Raw genomic sequence first — 20,035 nt, forward strand, 5'->3', positions numbered from 1 at the left:
CCCCATTCCCCCAAAAACCGAACGTCATTTTCTTCATTTAGAATAGCTGTGAGTTTTGCTATTTCTGCCACTTCAAACATTTTAACAATCCAGTCTTTTTTCTCAGGAGTTTCTAGCCCTTTCCATTTCGCTGCATAAAGCAGTCTCGCAGCTGTTGTGGCATAAATCAAAAAAGTTCTTTGTATTGCTAAGTCGTCTGGAATCATACTCAGTAGCATCATTTCTGGTGTTTTGGGTATATTCTTTTGTAATATTAATCTCAATTCATTATAGATCATGTCCCAGAAGTCTTTGGCTTTGTCACAGGTCCACCACATGTGATAAAAGGAACCAATTTCTTTATTACATTTCCAACAAGTAGGGGACATCGTTTTATAAATCTTTGCAATTTTCTTGGGTGTTAAGTACCATCTATACATCATTTTATAAATGTTTTCTCGCACTGACTGTGCTTTTATTCCTTTTAGATCTTTGGACCATAGTCTTTCCCATTTATTTAAAACAATATCATGTCCCACATTTTGAGCCCAATCGATCATAGTTGGTTTAATCGTATCCTGCTCACAATATATTGTTAAAAGGAGATTCCCCTGCTCCTTCTCAATACAGTGTTTTCATCTAAGCCTGAACCCCAGTCAGGAAGGGGTATAGGTGGGGCAGGTGTCTGGTGAGAAGACAGCATGGTCTCAACCAAGACCCAACGCAAGAACCAAAGTATATATAAACCACACGACTTACTTCTGAATATAGATCAGAATCCCCAACATGTATTGATCCACCTCGAGTCCCTCTAACAAGGCTGTTTTACTGAGAATAAAGCAAAGAAGAGGAAAGGCGGAGTCAGTTAACATGCAGGGAAATTTACAACCTGGGGACTCTCTTCGAGAGTCTGGCTACATACAACTGTCAATGCTCAGTAAGTTCTTATAACTTTCCCCTCTCTGAACACATGCCCTTGAGGTTATTGCACTGAGAATCAGCGTGGCAGAGTGGTTAAGAGTGGTGGACTCTAATCTGGAGAACCAGGTTTGATTTCCTGCTCCTCCACATTGAAGCCTGCTCGGTGACCTTGGGCCAGTCACAGTTCTCTCTGGACTCTCTCAGCCCCACCTACCTCACAAGGTGTCTGTTGTGGGGAAGGGAAGGGGATTGTAAGGTAGAGAAAAGTGGGGTATAAAAACCAACTCCTCTTCTTATTCTTGTTACCGAAGTTTCTCAGATACAACAAAGGGCAGGGAGCGTGAGACACCGTGCCAGAGTTACACAGCTGGCAAGTGGACTGCTAAACCCCTGTGCTGCTAGATGAATTGTTTAAGGATGCGAGGGGCCAACCAGAGGCCCCCAGAAGGTCTAAAAATCAGGGGTCCAGCATCTCCTTGTGCCCAATGACGAATACTCACTTGCAAACAGGACACCTCCATGTCCCCCTTTCACAATTCAGCTGCAAGTAGGACTCCAGGTCGAAGCACTGAACAAAGACAGAAAGTGGGACAATGTAGCTGGAGAGGGGCTGTCAGAATTTGCAGGGTCCCCCCAATGGCAGGGAGAATTCGGGCACGAGGGCCAGAAAGTCTGGCCTTACAGCATCAATGGAGAAAATGCACCCTCAGGGCAGGCTTCCAGTTAGTGAGAATGATCTGAAGGCAGATGGCATGGTTCTGCTGCTGAAATTAAGTAAATGTGAGCCCTATATATAAGCTGCCTGGGATGGAAGGTTACTGAAGCAACTGGGATGGAAGGTTACTGAAGTTACTGGGATGGAAGGTTACTGAAGTACTGAAGGTTACTGAAGCTACTCTGTCCTCATCAGAGGACAACTGGGATAGAAGCAATAGATCAAAAATGCCAATGTGGCTGGCAGGGCTCAATAAGGCATGTCTGTAATTCTGCCTCTGCAGAGACATGGGAAGAGGGGCCGTGACTGGAGACTCACCTGTATGTGCCTGCAATCATGACCTCTTGCAGGAAGCTGAATTCTCCGGAAAGTGATGGGGCACTTCAGAGACACCTTGATGGCCGTCTGCTCCACACCATCTTCGCCATTGGGACCAGGAGTCCCAGGGATTGTGCCGCTGCTGAAGTTTCGCTTTACTACGGTGTGGAAAGGGAAACGATGTTTGCAAACTGCAAATGTGGTGGACAAGCAGCCAGCATGCATCACTGAGGACAGAACCAGTTTTCCAGGGTTGCTGGGAGTAGCATTTCTCGGCTGCCGCTTGGAGATCCATCCCATCTTGAGCCTGCCCAGCCTCCCTTGCCCCCGGTCCCATCACCAGAGAGAGCCTACGAGGACGACAACCCATTCTGCTCTCATTTGCAGAGACCTTCCATAGTTGCAATGGAACTTCTACACATGAACAGTCCATGCAGAATCTCCTCGCGCCTGCCACCAACCCTCCACGGCCACTGGAGTGTTTTTTGCCCACCTAAAAAAAGCAGCCAGTAGCGACTATGTTAATAAAAGGACGCCATGGCAATGCATCTATTACTGATTTTAAAAATGTTGCCGGAAGTGGTGTGGGGGAATGGCAATGTGAGCATCCCCTTCCGCATTGCCCTCTCTGCTGTCTCTGCTGTTATGCCTTCTGCATTGGAGCTCCTCAGAACTGGGGCAGGTAGGACACTGACTGAGCAACGCAGGTCCCTCCTCTCCTCCCCTGGAACAGCACTCTGCATCCCTCTCTGGCGTTGTGCTACTTCCTTCCTCCTCAGATGGACTATGAAGCCTGCCTTTTATTTCTCTCCCTGGTCTTACTCCCGCCTCCTTGTGTTCCTGAAGAGCCGATCACCCACCCCTTCCCATTCAACCAACAGCCCTACACCCGGATCTGGCCCAGCCTTGCCCATTTCCTGGGTCCAGGTGTTCCTCTTCAATCATCTGCTGTCTGGCTTTTGTAGATTCCCTTGCCTGCCTTAGGCAGGCAGCCTGTTCCCTGGGGCCTTTCCCTCCCTCTGATGGCCATGGACCATGTAAGTATTCCAGCTCTGGAGCTTGGGGAGGGGTGGGGAGCTGAGTCCGAGTGCAGGCAAGCAGACACAAGGGATGTGGCAGAAATGCATCTTGTTCTGTCCACACTTTCCCCAAATTTACTTTAGGTATGATCTTTCAGGAACAACTGTATCAAAGCAGGATCGGGAAAACATGAAGTGGGGTCAGGGAAAGCATGGAAGGTGGATGGCCCCATGATGTCCTGCAGAAGCCCCCAAAAGAACTGCTGCAGTCTGGAGTGAGGGGAGTGGGGAGGGAATGCAGAGGAAGAGCTCCGGGCAGAAGCAACCCAGGTCTCTTGCACTGCTCCCTCACGCTCTGGACATTACTTTGCGTTCCCACTGGAACAGGCCCTTGAAAATTATTACAAAAAATGACAGTTTATAAATTAATTAAATGCCACAACAGCACAAAATGCTAGGGAAGTCCGCCGGATCAGCTCACTTTTAGAATTTTAAAAGGCTGGCCAAAATCTTTTGTTGAACAGGGGTCTGGGATGGCTAAATTGAATTGTGAATTCTCTGCTGCCGACTCTCAGCTAAATTTCTTGCTTTCTGTGGTAGTTTTCTCCATACTCCCTTTTAAAGTGTTTCATGCTTGCAGTTTGTGGTGTGAACATAAACTGCCTTGAGCCCCCAACTTGGACTGACAGCAGGAAGTTGTAAAGAAAATCAAAGAACGCCAAAACAAAAGCATCCTCAGGCAGAAATTAAATTCACCCTGGAACAGAAAGAACTCACGGGCTGCAAGGCTATCCTGTCAATGCACTTAACTTATTTCTACTGCCATGAAGGCCCTGGAAGAAATCAGCTCATAGCCCCTACTATGCAGAGAAGAGACCACCTCCTTGAAGAGTCTGGAAAGAGAATTCTGGCTGCCTAGCCCAAATTTACAGATTCTGCAAATAGGTGCATACTTACTTTTGGTGATACAGTGCTCAGCCGGCAGCAAACGCTTTTTTATCAAGCCTTGCAAAACTGACCGCACGGAGGGCCTGTGCACCAGCTGCAGGACAAAGAGGTGAGACTACAAGAAAAAAGAAAAAGAAGAGGAGGGGGGTTACCTGGGCCAAGGAGGATCCCATGCAGGTGAGCTGCTACTCTTCTGCTTCAACCATCACATGAAGACATGAAGCCGCCTTATATTGAACCCTTGGTCCAACAAAGTCAATACTGTCTACTCAGTTGCCCTGGGTCTCAGGCAGAGGTCTTTCACTTCACCTACTGCCTGGTCCTTTAATGGGCAATGCCAGGGACTGAACCTGGGACCTTCAGCATGCCAAGCAGATGCTCTACCGCTGAGCCGTGACCCTTCCCCGATGACTTTCCTGCATCACGTTGAAAGCTGGGCTTGTGCAGCAGCCAGGAGAATATGCTCGGAAGTCCCTGATTCAAATCTCACTTTGAAATGTGAACTCACTGAGCGGCCCTTGACAAGTCACTCTTTTGTTGTCTCAGCCCTTCAATCTGCAGTACTGGGGTGGTCATACTGACAACTGACTGGGGTTATTGTAAGGATTACTGAAAGAATATATGTGTAGCACTCAGGAAAAAAGCACTATAAGAATGCTAACAGTTACTGTACATTTTGCAGCAGCGCTCCCAGTGCAAACTGGGAAAGGTCCCACTGCAAATGAGTACTAGGTATTTTATGCATGGCTGTTTCACTCGCTGTCACCCCTCTGACGACTTTGGGTCTTTGTGTTGATTATGCATGCCGTTTCCGACCATCAGAGGTTGCCTCGCTCTTCCCCTGCATTTCCCTGTGTTTTGAGGGACCTGTTTTATTTCGAATTTAAAAATGCAGGCAAAACACGGGGAAATGCAGGGGGAGAGCGAGGCAACCTCTGATGGTCGGAAACGGCATGCATAATCAACAAAAAAGGCCTGAAGTTGTCGGAGGGGTGACAGCGACTCTGCTCTGCTCCATCCCCAAGCAGAAACAATTTGGGAGGGGCACTTCCACACAATATCATTGTGCAGTCGCCCATCTTCCGAGTTTTCCCCAGCTTCACCGTCTTCCTCCAAAGCTCATAGAATCATAGAGTTGGAAGGGACCACCAGGGTCATCTAGTCCAACCCCCTGCTCGAGGCAAGAAATTAACAACTACCTCCCCCCCACATCCCCAGTGACCCCAACCCTCCTCCCACCATGCAGGATCCCACAATCAAAGCACTCCCGACAGATGGCCATCCAGCCTCTGCTTAAAGACCTCCAAAGACAGGGACTCCACCACCCTCCGAGGCAGTGCATTCCACCATCGAACAGCCCTCACCATCAGGAAGTTCTTCCTAATGTTTAGGTGGAATCGCTTTTCTCTTAGTTTAAATCCATTACTCCGTGTCCTAGTCTCTGAAGCGACAGAGAACAAGCTAGTTCCCTCATCAACACGACATCCCTTCAAATGTTTAAACATGGCTATCATGTCTCCCCTCAACCTTCTTTTCTCCAAACTAAACAAACCCAACCTCAGTTTTTTTCCAAAAAGTTCATACTCAAAGTAGGTTTAGGGAGGGTGGATGGGATGGGAACATGGAGATTTCTGCACTTCCCTGCTTGTATTTGGCTTCATTTTTTCTTTCATTTCCCCTTGTGCACCCCCCTTCACTGGCAGGCTTTTTGTTAGTTAGTTTTTTAAATTGTCAGTAGATATATCCTATACCATATATAACTGGTGCGAAATAAGCAGCTGGAAGCCAATTAGCGTAACTTATTCTGCAAATTTTTTTCTTTCTTTCTGAAGGGCAGTTGTCCTTTTCGGTCTAGCATTTCATACAACCATGGCTGGAGGAGCTTTTAAAGCAGGGCTATGGACATATCTGCATGACGGCCCCCGTAAGAAAATAATTCTACTCTTGCTTGATAAAATGAAATCTAGCCAATAATCCTCTGTATGCCGGTTTTTAGTGAATAATTCTATTCCTGAATTCACTTTAAAGGTGGCGGAATTTCTGATGGAGGTTTTCAAAACTAGGACCAAACTTTAAACTGTATTTAATGAATGGACAGAGAATTTTGTGCATGGGTAGTGTTATGTTTCTGGGTATATGCCAATAAAGGTTGGTTGGATTGGACTGGATAAGATGACATTGGGTGGATGTTTTGTATTAACCAAAAGGGGAGGAATCAACCCAGTGGCACAGCCTCAGGCTTTATCCAGGACAGCCAACTCAAAAATAGGCAGAGCCCAAGAACTGACTTACACAGCAGCAAGCGGTGACGGTGATCTGGATGGTGTTCCTCCCAGGCTGGCACACCTGCTTTAGGTAGAGGGGCTTGTGCGACGTCTTGTTGTCTCCCCGCTCGATGGTCAAGGGTGTGGCGTTCACGCTGACCTGGACTGAGGCCGGCCAGTTGGTATTCATTTGTCGGTCCTCGTGATGGTAGCATTTAAATTGCAGCTCCAAGTCAGGCCTAGGACAAGAGAAAGGACAACTGAACAGAGGCCTGGGTGTAGGAGGAGAGGCTGAAGAGCAAGGATTCAGGGCCGGTTGGGAGGCACTAAATGTTTGGAGTGCTCCTGCTTGGCATTCCCGAGAGGAGGAAACAGCCTTCCGTGCGGGAATATCCCAGTTTTCCCAAACAAGACTGATGCCCCAAGGCTGACGGGCCAAGGCCTGGTTGTCAGGGAATAGATGAAGGCTTCTAATCCTTCAAAATGCCAAACCCAGACCTTCATGTCACTTTCACTTTGTGATGATGGTTCTCAACCGGCTATGGCTACTCTTGGGATAGTACATTCGCTGCTGCCTTGCACCAAGCCAGCCCATTGGTTCATCTGCCTCAGTCTTGTCTGCTGACTGGTAGCGATTCCCTGGAGTTTCAGAGAGAGCCTTCCCCAGCTCCTGCTATCTCAGATCCAGGGATTCCACTTGGGACCTTCTGCATTCAACACATGTGGCCTTACTGCTGAGCAGTGCCACTCTCCTCTGCAAAGGAAGGGATGCTAAAAAAATACAGCCCAAACAGTACACATGTTGTGACAGCCAAGGAGGAAGCAGCCACTGGTGAAATGGTACTGGAGGCTTCATATTGGTGGATGTGTCAGAAAGGCCAGGAGCATCTCAGCTCCCTTTATAGAATACAAAATATTTCTGGGGGAGCTATGAAGCATTCATATATTTCCAGAAGGACACAGTCAGATGACAACTTGTTCTTTGGGGAGGGACTGTGGCTCAGTGGTACAGCATCTGTTTGGCATGCAGAAGGTCCCAGGTTCAATCCCCAGCATCTCTAGTTAAAGGGAGTAAGCAAGTAGGTGATGTGAAAGACCTCAGCCTGAGACCCTGGAGAGCCGCTGCCGGTCTGAGTAGACAATACTGACTTTGATGGGGTCTGATTCATTATAAGGCAGATTCATGTGTTCATGTGTGTGTTATTCTGTAAAAGACAACCGATTCAAATAACCCCCTGCTTGTTTTAGCAATAACAATTAAGTGCCATCAAATCGCAACCCTTATGGCAACCCCCTCAATGGTTTTTCAAGGCAAGAGCTGAGCAGAGGTAGTTTGCCATTGCCTTCCGCTGTAGAGAAACCCTGGACTGCCTTGGTGGTCTCCCATCCAAGTGCCAACCACAGCCAACCCTGCGTAGCTTCCAAGCTCTGACAAGCTCGGGCTATTCAGGCTGCTCTGCTTGTTTTAGAGAGCGTGCCAAATGGTTGCTTATGATGTCTCCTGTCAGTGCTTCAGAAATATGTTCAGGTTTGGGCTACGGAAAACCTCCAGGAGAAAACATGGAGCGGCTTCTGAGAATGCCCCTCTGTATGCCTTGGTATATGTCTGACAGTGAAGAGGGCGCCCTCCTTCAGGATACAAGGAAGGAAAGAAGGATGCAGGCCCAAGCAGGATGGAGCTGTGAAGCTTGTGACTAGCACCGTGAGCTGTTCCAGTATGGATTCTGAAGCAGTGCTGCAATGTACTAAGCAACTATAGTTCCACCCCTTTCAATTTTGCAATGTATTTCCCAGCAGATTGTGCCCTTCCCTAAAGCAAACTGGGATCCTGCGTCGGCTACACAGTCTCTAATCAAATGTTGCCCTACTTCTGTTTCAAGGCCGGTTCCGTATCGGAGAGAAAAAGTCGCTATTCTCCCGTTCAGCTGGAGGTGGTGAAAAATGATCTCCTGCACAGTATCAACAGCCGGAGGTAGGGAAGGGGAAAGGGGAAGGACGGCTCTCACCTGAGCATCAGGGTCTTGTAAACTGAGTCCCTGAGCTGGAAGACATGGTTGCTGACTGCCAAGTTGTGCTGGAGGCGAAAGGGCTCCAAAACCACGCCGTCCCGCACAGGGAAGGTCAGGCGCAATTCATCACACGGGTTTCCTAATGGGGCGAGGGGAGAGAAAGAACTGGTGATGGGACGGGGGAACTGGAGGCACAGAGGAGAAGGCACCGGGTGGCACCGCCGAGGCACAAAAGCGGGCCCAACCTGGTCTGGCAACCAGGGAAGCAATAAGCAGTAGCCTGCATCTGGGGACCCACAGTATGGGCTAAGCAGCAGATGGTACAAGGTGCCAGGGGCCTCCGCTCTCTCCGTACACTGTATTTCCCATGCATTGGGGCAGAGGGGGAAGATCCTGCCTTCCTTTTATTCCAGACTGGGCACAACCCAAGAGGTTCCTGGGTGCCCCTCCCCACTCCTGGGCACGGCACTCCGCCCTTCACCCAACTGTCCCTTCCAACTGCAGCTCCTCAGGCTACCAACATTCTGTGGTGTCCTAAATTGCCTCTCCCAGACTAATCCAGAGCTAGTAGATCCCTTCAGTAGACTCAAGCACTAAACCTCTCCTTGGAGCGGTCCTTTCTGGGCTACAGGGTTTTGTGTGTGTGTGTGTCACATTTTTATATTAAAAACAAACAACTTTTCACACACACAAAAACAAGTTGTTAAGGAGAGAGCTGAGCTGAACACTTAATCCTTGACAGATTTGTTTTCTACAGGGAAGGGGGGGGCTATTCATTTATGTATTTAGCGCCATCTACATAGCTGGCACTTTACAGAGTACAAGACAGATCTCTGCCCCAAAGAGCTTACAATCTAAAATCTGAGACAAAGAAGACATCAACAGGGATGGAAGGAGGTGGGACTAAACAGGGGAAGAATGTGCATCCATTCCACTGCGTACCCCTGGGGCTCAACAGGGGATGTGGACCAAGGGGTTATGCCCAAAATTTCTTGGAAAAGGCTGAGTTTTGAGGAAAGATGTGATGGAACTGGGTGAGGCAGCATCATGCAGGTGTTTTAGGAGATAATTTCAGACATAAAGGGCAGCACGGGAGAAAGGCAGGAGTCATTTGAGAGGGTGAGACGGCTGAGTGAAGATTGTGACGCCTGAGGAGCCAAGGTCACGGGCAGGAATATATCCCAATATGAGAGTGGAGAGGTAAGGCAAAGGAGGAGGCTCAAGGCCAGGGTAGGGTTTCATGAGGGGTGTCACATGGTCCAATCAATGAGAAAGGTGAACAGTGTTGTAGCAGTAAAGAACACCTGCAAGAGACAGAGATATGACAATGGAACGAGGATGTGGGAATAATCAGATAAGAGAGGACCAAAGTATGAAGCACAGTTTTTGTGCAGGAAGCAGAAAGGAAGGGCTATATGATTGGGGGGGGGGGGTTTTCAGGCATGCAACCCATTCCCAACCAGGAGCCTGAAGAGAGACAACTCTCAGGAAGAGCCGCCCCACTTGATTTTGCTGGATGCATAAACCAGATCCAAATATACTTCAATAAAAAGATTCCAAATGGAACATCCCTCTTGCCTACCTTGCAAGTCGTGTTCATATATGTATTTTAACAAATCTCCCACAGTCTATTCTTAATAAATGCTTGGTAAGGTGATTGAATTACAGCTTCAGAGGCTCCAAGCAGATAAGAACAGTCTATCAACGTTAATGTTAAAGCAAATATAACGATTTGTCATCCAGCAGCACCAAAAGACTACACAAACAAAAGTGTCTTTAATCATGTAAAAACATATCTAGGCTAGGACTGCTGGTGGAGGAATCTCCCCAGGAGGGTATTCCATAAAGGTCTGGCAGATACAGAATGCCTTTCTGCGGTCTTTATTGTTCAAACTGGGCATAAGGGTGGCATTAAAAGGGCCTTCTCATTTAGTTCAGGTGGCAGCAAAAGGAAGCACAGAGAAGGAAGCAGATTTAAAGGTATGGCGTCTAAGAAGTTAACTTTTTTGAGGGAAATGTTTCTTTTTGTACAGCAAAGCTGACTTTTTAGAAGTCTTGCTGAATTACTGGCCTGTAACCCCAAAGGCCAATACAGGTCATCAGGCTGCTGGAAAAAGAAGTGATCACTTTGAGCATTTTCTTGGGATGGTGTGTAGGGAACAGAGAAAGAAGAAAGTCACATTTGGCCACCATGCCGCAGCAGTGGCAGACTTTGAAGTTTGAAAAGGTTGTGTGCGTGTGTTCATGCACATGCCCAGGAAAACTGATAAGATTATCTGAGCCCAATACACAGGCCTGTAACCTACCGCTCCACTAAGTAAAACTTGAAGGCTTTCTGCTGCCTAACGAGCCTTACACCAACTTAAGGCTCTTCCTGCAACGGAAGAGGAAGCTGGCAGAAAGCTTCTTATGCTAGAGGAATTTCCCTGGCCCATGGCAGGATACTACCCAATATATAGCTAAGAGATTAGGACAAACATGGTTCAATCAAGCCCCCCTCCCCTCCACCCCAGTCTGCAGCTTTGTGTGAACACATGCACTTCAGTCAGAATTCTGGGGCCTTGACTTAAGACTTACCGGAGGGAGAGGGGTGCAAGGAATTGATGTTGGGTTTGATGTCTGGAAGGAAGGGTGACTTCACATCTTGCCCCGGGGACATGTATGGAGGGATGCTAGTTCCAGGTGTCATTGGAGGCGTGGGGTTGCCAGGTAGTGGGGAGCTGGGGTAGCCGGGCATGGTCCTTCCAGGCTGAAAGGAGAAGCAAACATTAGGCTAACAGCTGGATACACACCTCTGAAGGAAGCTTGGTGCTGAATGGGAAAAGGCTGTTTGAGAATGAGGGAAGGCAAAGGTGGTTCCACAAAAATGGAGGACGATGTTGGCAGAGTGACTGACACATACTCAGGATTACACGACAAAGAACAGCTTTGCGATTTGCTTTCTCCATCCTGTCAAGGAATGGGGAGGGGCCGTGGCTCAGTGGCAGAGCATCTGCTTGGCACGCAGACGGTCCCAGGTTCAAAGGACCAGGGTGTGGGTGATGTGAAAGACCTCTGCCTGGGCCCCTGGAAAGCTATTGCCAGTCTGAGTAGATAGTACTGTCTTGATGGACCAATGGTATAAGGCAGCTTCATTTGTTCGAACCGTATTAGAGGCAGAATGTAGAAAGCCCGGGGTGGTATAATTCTGGACCGATTAACACAAAGATATTGGTCTCATGTGTGTGGGAGTGGGGGGGACCACAAATTATTTCACATCCCATCTCCAACAGCAAGAAAACCAATAATCTGAGGACAGGTGTGTGTGTTTGTGGGTATAATGAATCTACGGCATGGATGGACTGCAGCCTACATCAGTGGAAACAATAGTTGCTGTTCAGTAGGGCCGTTATTTTAGGAAGCACTCATTGGGGGTATTCATCATCAGGAATGCCTGTCCATCTGTCACAGGTGCTCAGGGCAGTATATACAGTTCCGTCCTCCTCCATTTTATCTTTACAACAACTCTGTGAGGCACACTAGGTTGAGAGAATGACAGGCCCAAGGTCACCCAATGAGTTTTTGGCTGACTAGGGATTTGAACTCCCTATCTTCCAAGCCCTAGCTGCACACTCTACCCACATCACACCAGTCCTGGACTGACACAACAGGACTCACCCCGTTCATGGTAGCCTGTCCGTAGCTGTTGAAGTTGCCTCCGTTGAAGTTGGCATTTTGACCGTTGAACTGATCGGTAGGCTGAAAAATGAGAAAATACCAAAAAACAGCATTAGCAGAGCAATCTACGTCTCCCTGACCACTTCTGTTCTCAAGACTGAATCTGGCTCAGCCTTAACCATGCTACTTTTCTCCTCAACCTTTTACAGTAGGATAACTTATACATCTCCGGGTCAGTACCTGGCTGACAGTGACCAACAGAGCCATCCTCATCAGAGTTACGCTCTTTTAAACCTGTTGACCTCAGTAGAAAGGTGTAACAGATTAGGTTGACACTGCAAGTGGTTTCATTATCTAAAAGCTTCTTAAACTGTGGGTCGCGACCCCATATGGAGTCCCATAACTGAATGTGGGGGTCGCGAAAAATTGTTTTAAAATAAATTTCTTTATGATTCATTATCGGTAAATGTTTGATTTGTATACCTATTTTATATACCTGTATACCTGGGGTCGCGTAAAAAATTCTCGGGCGAAAAGGGGTCGTGAGTGGAAAAAGTTTAAGAAGCCCTGATCTAAAAGAAGCCAATTTGGGAGCTAAACGCCTATCAAGGATTGGATCTTTTTTATACTCCTCCACTGATTAACACGGGAGGGGGACCAAAAAGAGAGCCCCCCTACTGTCTTCCTCATATAATGATGATTAGTAACCATTTTGTGGGCTGGATGAGGGGAAGGTTAATTTCCTAGGATCTGTTTGGTTAGAAGGTAGAGCTCTAAAATAAATAGCTATTACAAACATGGATGGAAGGAGGAAATGCAACAGGGCTGGCAGTGACAAAAAAAAATTCCCCTGCTGCAGGTTACACCCTGAGTCAGGCGTATATACCATCCAATCTCCCAAGGGCAGATGAAGGCAGCTCAGCCTGGGCCCTTGCTGACAGGACTGGAACCTCTCTGTTAGGTTATGTTCATCATTTCTACCAGGGAGTCCCCTTTCTCCCTTTACAGGTACAATTTCTTCTTCACATTCACCAAGAATCTTGGAAGCTGTTACCATAGCAACTGGGTACCTTGTAATATGGGCCACCCGTGCCAGAGGCAGAAAGATACTGGCTCATCCCCTGTTGAATGGGCATCCTGTGGCCAGGATAGGAGGGGGATGGAGCTGATGGCTGAGGAGCGCTGGGGGCGTATTGGCCAGCTTGGGAGGGGTACTGGCCACTTTGTATGTATTGCTGTCCTGGATAGCCCTGGAAGAGACAAAGAACACAAGACAGAAATATAATGGCTTGCACACCAGGGTTACTAAAAGGCATTCTTTCGATATCAACAGAAACTCATTAAAAAACACCCAATGCTCAGAGGCTGGGACATTTTCTGCCCACGACCTACACCTGAGGTGGCATCTGAGCACAGTTGAAAGGGTTTTAATCTGGTAAACACCTTGCAAACAGGTCACCGAGAGTGAAATGTGATCAGAATTTAGACCAAGCCTTATTGAGCTTCTTCCTATTTGGAAAACCTCCCCTGGACAGCATGACATGAATGCAACTGTGGTGGCAAAGGAGAATTTCTTCACTATCACATATTAGGCCTTCAAAAATGGCCTCCCATGCATGTTCAGTTGAAATCCACCTGATTTTTCTATCATGTCCTTGTCTCCCTGCAGCTCTATCATCCTTAAATCCTGGAATATTAGGAAAAAACCTGGGATCTACTATGTCTACCACCCAAGATGGCTCCCCCTTCTCAAAATTGACTGGAACTTGGACAAGGTGAGCAAAGGGGTAAATGAACATCCCCCACTATAAGGATGGGGATGGCAGAACCAGAAGCATTTGTTCACAGAATCACTTAACAGAGATAATTCCAACAATGGGACAGCAAACTAACTGCAGGGATGGTGACTGATGTGATTTAGAATGTTTCTGTGCCCTATTACCATAAAAAGTACGCTCGGGGCAGAAAAAAATGCAACAGTAAAAATCCATTTTAAAATAAGAACTGAAAAGTGACAACTGTAACAAGGTCTAATATACCTACTCAGCCTTAAGGATTTTTTTGGGAAATTCCTTTGTTGCTAGAAGGCCTGCAGTGAGAAAACCAAGCGCTGCTCCAAGGGGAGGCAGTTCTATAATTCAGGGGCAGCTGCTGCTGAGAAGCCATTGCAAGAATTTGGGTTTAATTGAAGAACAACAAGAAGAGGAGGAGGAGGAGGAAGAAGAAGAACAAGAAGAGGAGGAGGAGGCAGAAGAAGAGGAAGAAGGAGGAGTTGGTTTTTATACCATGATTTTTACTGCCTTAAAAGAGTCTCAAACTGGCTTACAATCACCTGCCTCCCCCTACAACAGACACCTTGTGAGGTAGGTGGGGCTGAGAGAGTTCAGAGAGAACTGTGACTAGCCCAGGGTCGCCCAGCAGGTTTCATGTGTAGGAGCGGGGAATCAAACCCAGTTCTCCAGATTAAAGTTCACCGCTCCTAACCACTACACCACACTGGCTCTGTTTTAATGCATGTAATTGTAATAAGTGCATGTGCCAGTGCGGCATAATGGTTTCAGTGTTGGCTTACGGCTGGGGAGACAGCAGCTCAAATCCCTGCTCATCATGAAAATTCACCAGGTGACCTTGAGCCAGTCATCTTCTCTGAGTCTAACCTTGCTCACGGGGCTATCATGAGGATAAAAATGGAGACGTGAGAACCATGTGTCACCTTGAGCTCATTGTAGGAAGGATGGCATAACAACTTAATGGATACAGAATCCATGTTAGTGGATATTTGTGTGTGTGTGTATTAGTAGTTATTCTGGAAATAAAGGTTTTCTTTGTCACTCTCCCATGGTTACTGCTTCATGTCTTGCCATGGGGTACAGCAACATGCTGAAACCCCTGCCTACCCTTTCCAGATGGGTCTCTCTTTTTAAAACCCAAATGTAAGCCTCCCCTCATTCCCCAACCTACATTATTCAGTCCTCTAAATTAGTTGTTAAGCACAGGATTGTAAAAGTTCCTGCTGCAGATTTTCAGAGGTTCCTTTAACGTGCCCCATACCAAAGGACCCTGACCTGGACAGCCCCAAGCTAGCCTGATCTCGACAGATCTCAGAAGCTAAGCAGGGTCAGCCCTGGTGAGTATTTGGATGGGCAACCTCCAAGGAACATCAAAGTTGTGATGTGGGGGCAGGAAACGGCAACCCACCTGCAAAAGGCTCTTGCTTTGAAAACTCTATGGGGTCGCCATAAATCAGCTGTGATTTGACGGCACCAGAAAAAAATCAAACACCCAAAGGAACATGATTATTAATGTATAGCTGAATCTGTATATTATTTCCGTTTCACTTTAAATTCCATTTCTCCAAAGCTGCCTCAGTATTAATTGTCACACATGCCTCATCTATACATGGGTGCGCTTCTTAAGATTTCAGACAGCCTTTTCTTTAAAACACAGATCATGTGCAATTGCACCTGTACCACAGTTTGTGATGATCTATGCAAAACAAGAGAAGGAGCTGGGAGGGGGGAGAACGCAATGAGATGTCTCTGTTGGCTTGTAAAATAACTGGGTAGTGCAAGGTCAAGAGTGCCGTCACTTATGGGGAATGTCTGGATTTGCATAAAACAGCCACCTGGTTCTTTTGAAAAAGAAAGAGGCTCTGCTAATGGAGGCAGGTGGGGAGGAACAAAAGACAGGATGGAGAGCATCACAGCCCGTTTGGACCTAAATAACCCAGGGAAATGATAGCGCCTCTTTGATGAGGAGGGAAGAGAAAGTAGAGTGCTGATCAAGGGCAATCATGGACAGGAAATAGGATGGGAGGCAGACGGCACAACCTTCTCAACCACCTAAGATAATGACCTGGTGCAGATATATCTTTGGGCCAATCATGGCCTTACAGCCACTATTGCAAATGGCCAGTGGGGGGTGTTGGACCACAGAGCTGTCATCACAACAGATGGCTAGAGTGGTCTCTTCTGCATTTGCCTACCATGCTGCTATACAAATTTTAGCTGCAACCATCAAACTGATTAGTAATTCCAAGTATATTATCAGTTATGTCATCTTTCAAACAGCATAGTAGAATGACCGTCGGGTCTAGTGGAATTTAGTCCGTGAGTTCCAATAATCAATTCTAAAACCTTCTTCTAGAGAAGCTGGATTTGGGAACATGACCAAATATATATATATATATATATATATATAGATATAGATATAGATATAGATATAGATATAGATATATAGATATAGAGAGATAGAGAGATAGATAGATATAGATATAGATATATAGATATAGATATAGAGAGATAGATAGATATCCAGAGCTTAACTGAGGATGTAGGATATATATGTGCCTGCCGTCTGTGGTGTCAAGTAAACAAAGATGCACAATTTTGAAAAATTATCTTTTAAACCAGATGAAGTCACATTTAGTGTTATCTTCATCTAAATCCATTTCTAATTACTTCTCAACTATATTTAATACTTTTTTCACTCATTCTACAATTAACTTCAGGCAAGGTCTTTCCTTGTATAGAATCAGAGTACAAATGTCTGCAATACGACACTGAATACTGCTGTTATCAAATAAAATTTCAAATTTCGCCTTTCTCTAATAGCTTTCTAATCAGACTAGATAAAGCTTGCCTCACTTGAAGATACAGATCAACGGGTATTCTCAAGCCATTTATAAGGTGAAATATTACACAATATGATAAAACAGATCACCCTATGATTAAAAAACATGCTTGTCTTGATTTTAGTTTTGCAGCCTGATTGATTTGGCAGAGCAGGGTATTTGGGCATTCCTCTAGGACTGTATGAGGGAGAAATCCTCCCGTAAAAAGATCTAGAACCTCTACTCCTGAAAGAAGTTGCCACCAGGGTGCATTCAAGAAGAGGAAAGAAGCATGCGAGTACAGCTACACACCAAATTTGTGCTCATCATGGACTAATCTCTGTTTAGGTCCAATGGCTTTCATCCAACAGGTGATCTTTAACACACACACACACACACACACACACACACACACACACACACACACACACAGTCTCCTTACGGGGATCAGCCATCACAGGCATGCTACATTGCCTAGGGCACTGCCATGCCAAGTTTAATGAAAGCCAAGAGGATTCTTTAAAAATCCACCAAATGCATGTGATCTCATTTCTAAACCCCTTGTCCATTTTGTCTTTTCCAAGGAGTGATTTCCACTCTAGATTTGAATAAAGGAGGTTGGAATAATGTTGAAATTAAGGTTGGTGGCGCAGGACTCTTTGTGGCACCTCCTTTTCTTTTGGTCTCACTCGCGTAAATACGTAAGAGCACCGTACTAGAAGGCTTGGCAAATTGAGAGATTAACACTTGCCAAAAGAGTCAGAGCACACTCCATATTTATAGAGCTCGGGACAGATGGAGAACACAGCTGCTGTGCCTCCTTCTGCACCTAGAGAGAACTCAAAGATTTTCCTGAGCCTGGGGGGGATCTATGTGAATGAAACTTGCAGTTTGCATGAATTCTGTGGCTCCACACTTCTCAGCAGCAGGCACCAAGCACTCAGTTCCTAAAATCTCCTTGAACGTTTGCCTGTGGGGTGGTGCATGCCTCCATGTCCCCTAGAAAAACAGCTCAGAGGCCTGCAGCATCCTCATGTATACCTCGAGAGGGGACGTGACTTGTTGGTAGAGCATCTGTTTTGCATGCAGAAGGTCCTAGGTTCAAGAATAATAATAATAATAAGAGATGGTTTTTATATGCTGACTTTCTCTGCCTCTTAAGAGAGAATCAAACTGGCTTACAATCACCTTCCCTTCCCCTCCCCACAACAGACTCCCTGGGAGGTTGGTGAGGCTGACAGAGCTGTGACTCGCCCAAGGTCACCCAGCTGGCTTCATGTGTAGGAGTGTGTGGGGGGGGGGGGAATCCAGTTCACCAGATTAGCCTCCGCCGCTCATGTGTAGGAGTGGGAATCAAACCCGGTTCTCCAGATCAGACTCCACCACTCCAATCCTCAGTATCTCCAGTTAAAGTAGGTGATGTGAAAGACCTCTGGTCTGAGACCCTGGAAAGCTGCTGTCAGTTTGACTATACTGGCCTTGAAGGACCAGGGGTCTGATGCAGTATCAGGCAGCTCCATGTGTACCTACTCACCTCACTGGAGTAGGTTCTCTTGACACTCTGCCTGGGGATCTGCTGGCCTTGAGGAGGGCCAGGGTATCCATGCTGGGGCATCCGCTGTCCACCGTACAAGGCATTTAGGGCAGGAGCCCTGGCTGTGTTCATGTTCATGGGAGACATTCCAGAAGCACCCATCACGCCACCCATGTTGGCAGGATTCATCCCAGGGGGTACGGCTGGTCCTCGGGGGCCCGAGTGAGGAAGAAACTGGTTGTTGAAGGGCTGTCCAGCCCCCATCTTCAGAAAGAAAAAGAAAGGAGGTTTAAACGATAGGAAGTGAAATAAGGTCACATAGAAGCCAGGGGTTAAGAGAACACAAATCCCTACACCGACAAACACCATGCAAACCAGCATTCCAACCTATTCACTCATGGCCAGCCTTTGCTCTGTCACTGTACATACATTGTCTACCCACTGCCACTGCAACTGAAAACCCCCCAGCACCATCTCCTCCATTCTTACAGATCGTGCAAACTGAAAATGTCTTTGGTTCTTGTAGGTTATCCGGGCTGTGTAACCGTGGTCTTGGAATTTTCTTTCCTGACGTTTCGCCAGCAACTGTGGCAGGCATCTTCAGAGTATTAACACTGAAGGACAGTGTCTCTCAGTGTCAAGTGTGTAGGAAGAGTAATATATAGTCTATAGACAAGAGAGGAGAAAATACCCTCCTCCCTGCACACTATGGTCCCATTCTAAATGGGGCCTGTGCTTGCCTGGAAGGCATGGACTCCTAGAATTTGTCTGCTACCCTGGGATGTAGAAGCAGGTAAGATGTATTGTACAATTAGGCCCTACTACAGAACTTGGCTTAAAACCTTCCCTCATGTTGAGAGTCTGGTTCTCTGGGCAAACTCAGTAGTAACTCTTCCAGAGGACCTAGAAAGGAAAAGGCAAATTATCTGGCAGAGAGGTTTTGGGGAGTGTGTGTGTAAATATACATGCAAAGTCAGAAAGACCTCTCACACAGCTTGATCTATTCCCAATGACCTTGGCAACCGCTAGGACCAATTATTCTAATAGTTTGACCTGGGTTAAAATGCTTCTGGCTCCATCTCACGGAAAATATTTGGGTTCTCCAATCCTGGTTAACAGCTGGCGATTGTTTTTACAGCCCAAGAGATCCATCAAGTGACGCAGGTGTCCCAAGCTTCCATAGTCAAGATTTGGCTACGGCATCTCTTTGAAAAGGGCACCTTAGCACACTAAGCTGGTGATATAACTAACCCCTGGAACAGAGTTTATTGTCTTCTAAATAAAATCAAACCTTTTTGTCCTTCTTCTTCCACATCATGCTGCTCCTCACTCATCAAGTCACGTTCTATTGACTCTTTCCCTCACCCCCTCCAACAGTGAGAAGCCCCATGCACCGAATCACAGCCCGCATCTTACCGCTCCGTACTGGCTTAGCTCCTGGCTCTGCTTCTCTTGCAGAGCGGCGACTGTGGCTGTCGCCGTGGCCGTGGCTGTGGCTGCTGCTGCTGCCACAGCAGCAGCAGCGGCAGCTTGGGTGAAGTCTGCAGGGGGCCTCCCGGTATGCGAGGGGATGCCCATTCCCCCAGGGCCGTTTGGGCTGCCTGTGTAACTGGAGTGAGAAAAGGAAGTCACATAGAAGGGTGTGGCACATTCCTTGTATGCAGAAGACGAGCCTGGAAACTGAAATGCGCTTCGGTGCCCTTGCTTAGGCACCACACAAACACACTTTTGAAAAGCAAAGTTTTAGCCCTCATGGCAATCTAATAAACCAGTGGTTCCCAAAGTGGGCAGTACCACCCCCTGGGGGGCGGTGGGATTACCTAGGGAGGCACTAAGAGGCAAGGGGGCAGCAGGGGGGCACTAGAGGTGGGCCCCTTCAACCGTGTTCACTAATTTACAATAGATCAAGCTATAGCATCATGATGGCAAATTTGGTGGAAACTATCAGAATTTTTTTTCAGATGTTGAAGAGCTGGTACCACTGGATCAAGTTCATCAGTTGGTTGAATAAATTTCAACTAAAAAGTTTAAATTTGATTTTGAATAGATGTGCAATTAA

The 20,035-nt window shown here is 46.9% G+C and overlaps 1 protein-coding gene across 2 annotated transcripts in view; it reads right to left on the reverse strand.

Annotated features, from left to right (window-relative positions):
- The window catches only part of ZMIZ2 (zinc finger MIZ-type containing 2), a 42,934-nt gene that overhangs the window by 11,396 nt on the left and 11,503 nt on the right, over positions 1 to 20,035 (reverse strand). For both annotated transcript variants that reach the window (XM_056860466.1, XM_056860468.1), the window contains 11 exons: positions 19,393 to 19,585; positions 17,977 to 18,240; positions 12,901 to 13,080; positions 11,831 to 11,911; positions 10,751 to 10,922; positions 8,171 to 8,312; positions 6,193 to 6,403; positions 3,910 to 4,015; positions 1,934 to 2,091; positions 1,401 to 1,468; positions 739 to 807 (listed from right to left, as the gene is read on the reverse strand). In XM_056860466.1, the coding sequence (XP_056716444.1) occupies positions 739 to 807; positions 1,401 to 1,468; positions 1,934 to 2,091; positions 3,910 to 4,015; positions 6,193 to 6,403; positions 8,171 to 8,312; positions 10,751 to 10,922; positions 11,831 to 11,911; positions 12,901 to 13,080; positions 17,977 to 18,240; positions 19,393 to 19,585 (1,644 nt within the window). The remainder of the gene's footprint in view (positions 1 to 738; positions 808 to 1,400; positions 1,469 to 1,933; positions 2,092 to 3,909; positions 4,016 to 6,192; positions 6,404 to 8,170; positions 8,313 to 10,750; positions 10,923 to 11,830; positions 11,912 to 12,900; positions 13,081 to 17,976; positions 18,241 to 19,392; positions 19,586 to 20,035) is intronic.

The sequence above is a fragment of the Euleptes europaea genome, chromosome 14 (genome assembly GCF_029931775.1).
Source record: "Euleptes europaea isolate rEulEur1 chromosome 14, rEulEur1.hap1, whole genome shotgun sequence".
NCBI lineage: Eukaryota > Metazoa > Chordata > Lepidosauria > Squamata > Sphaerodactylidae > Euleptes > Euleptes europaea.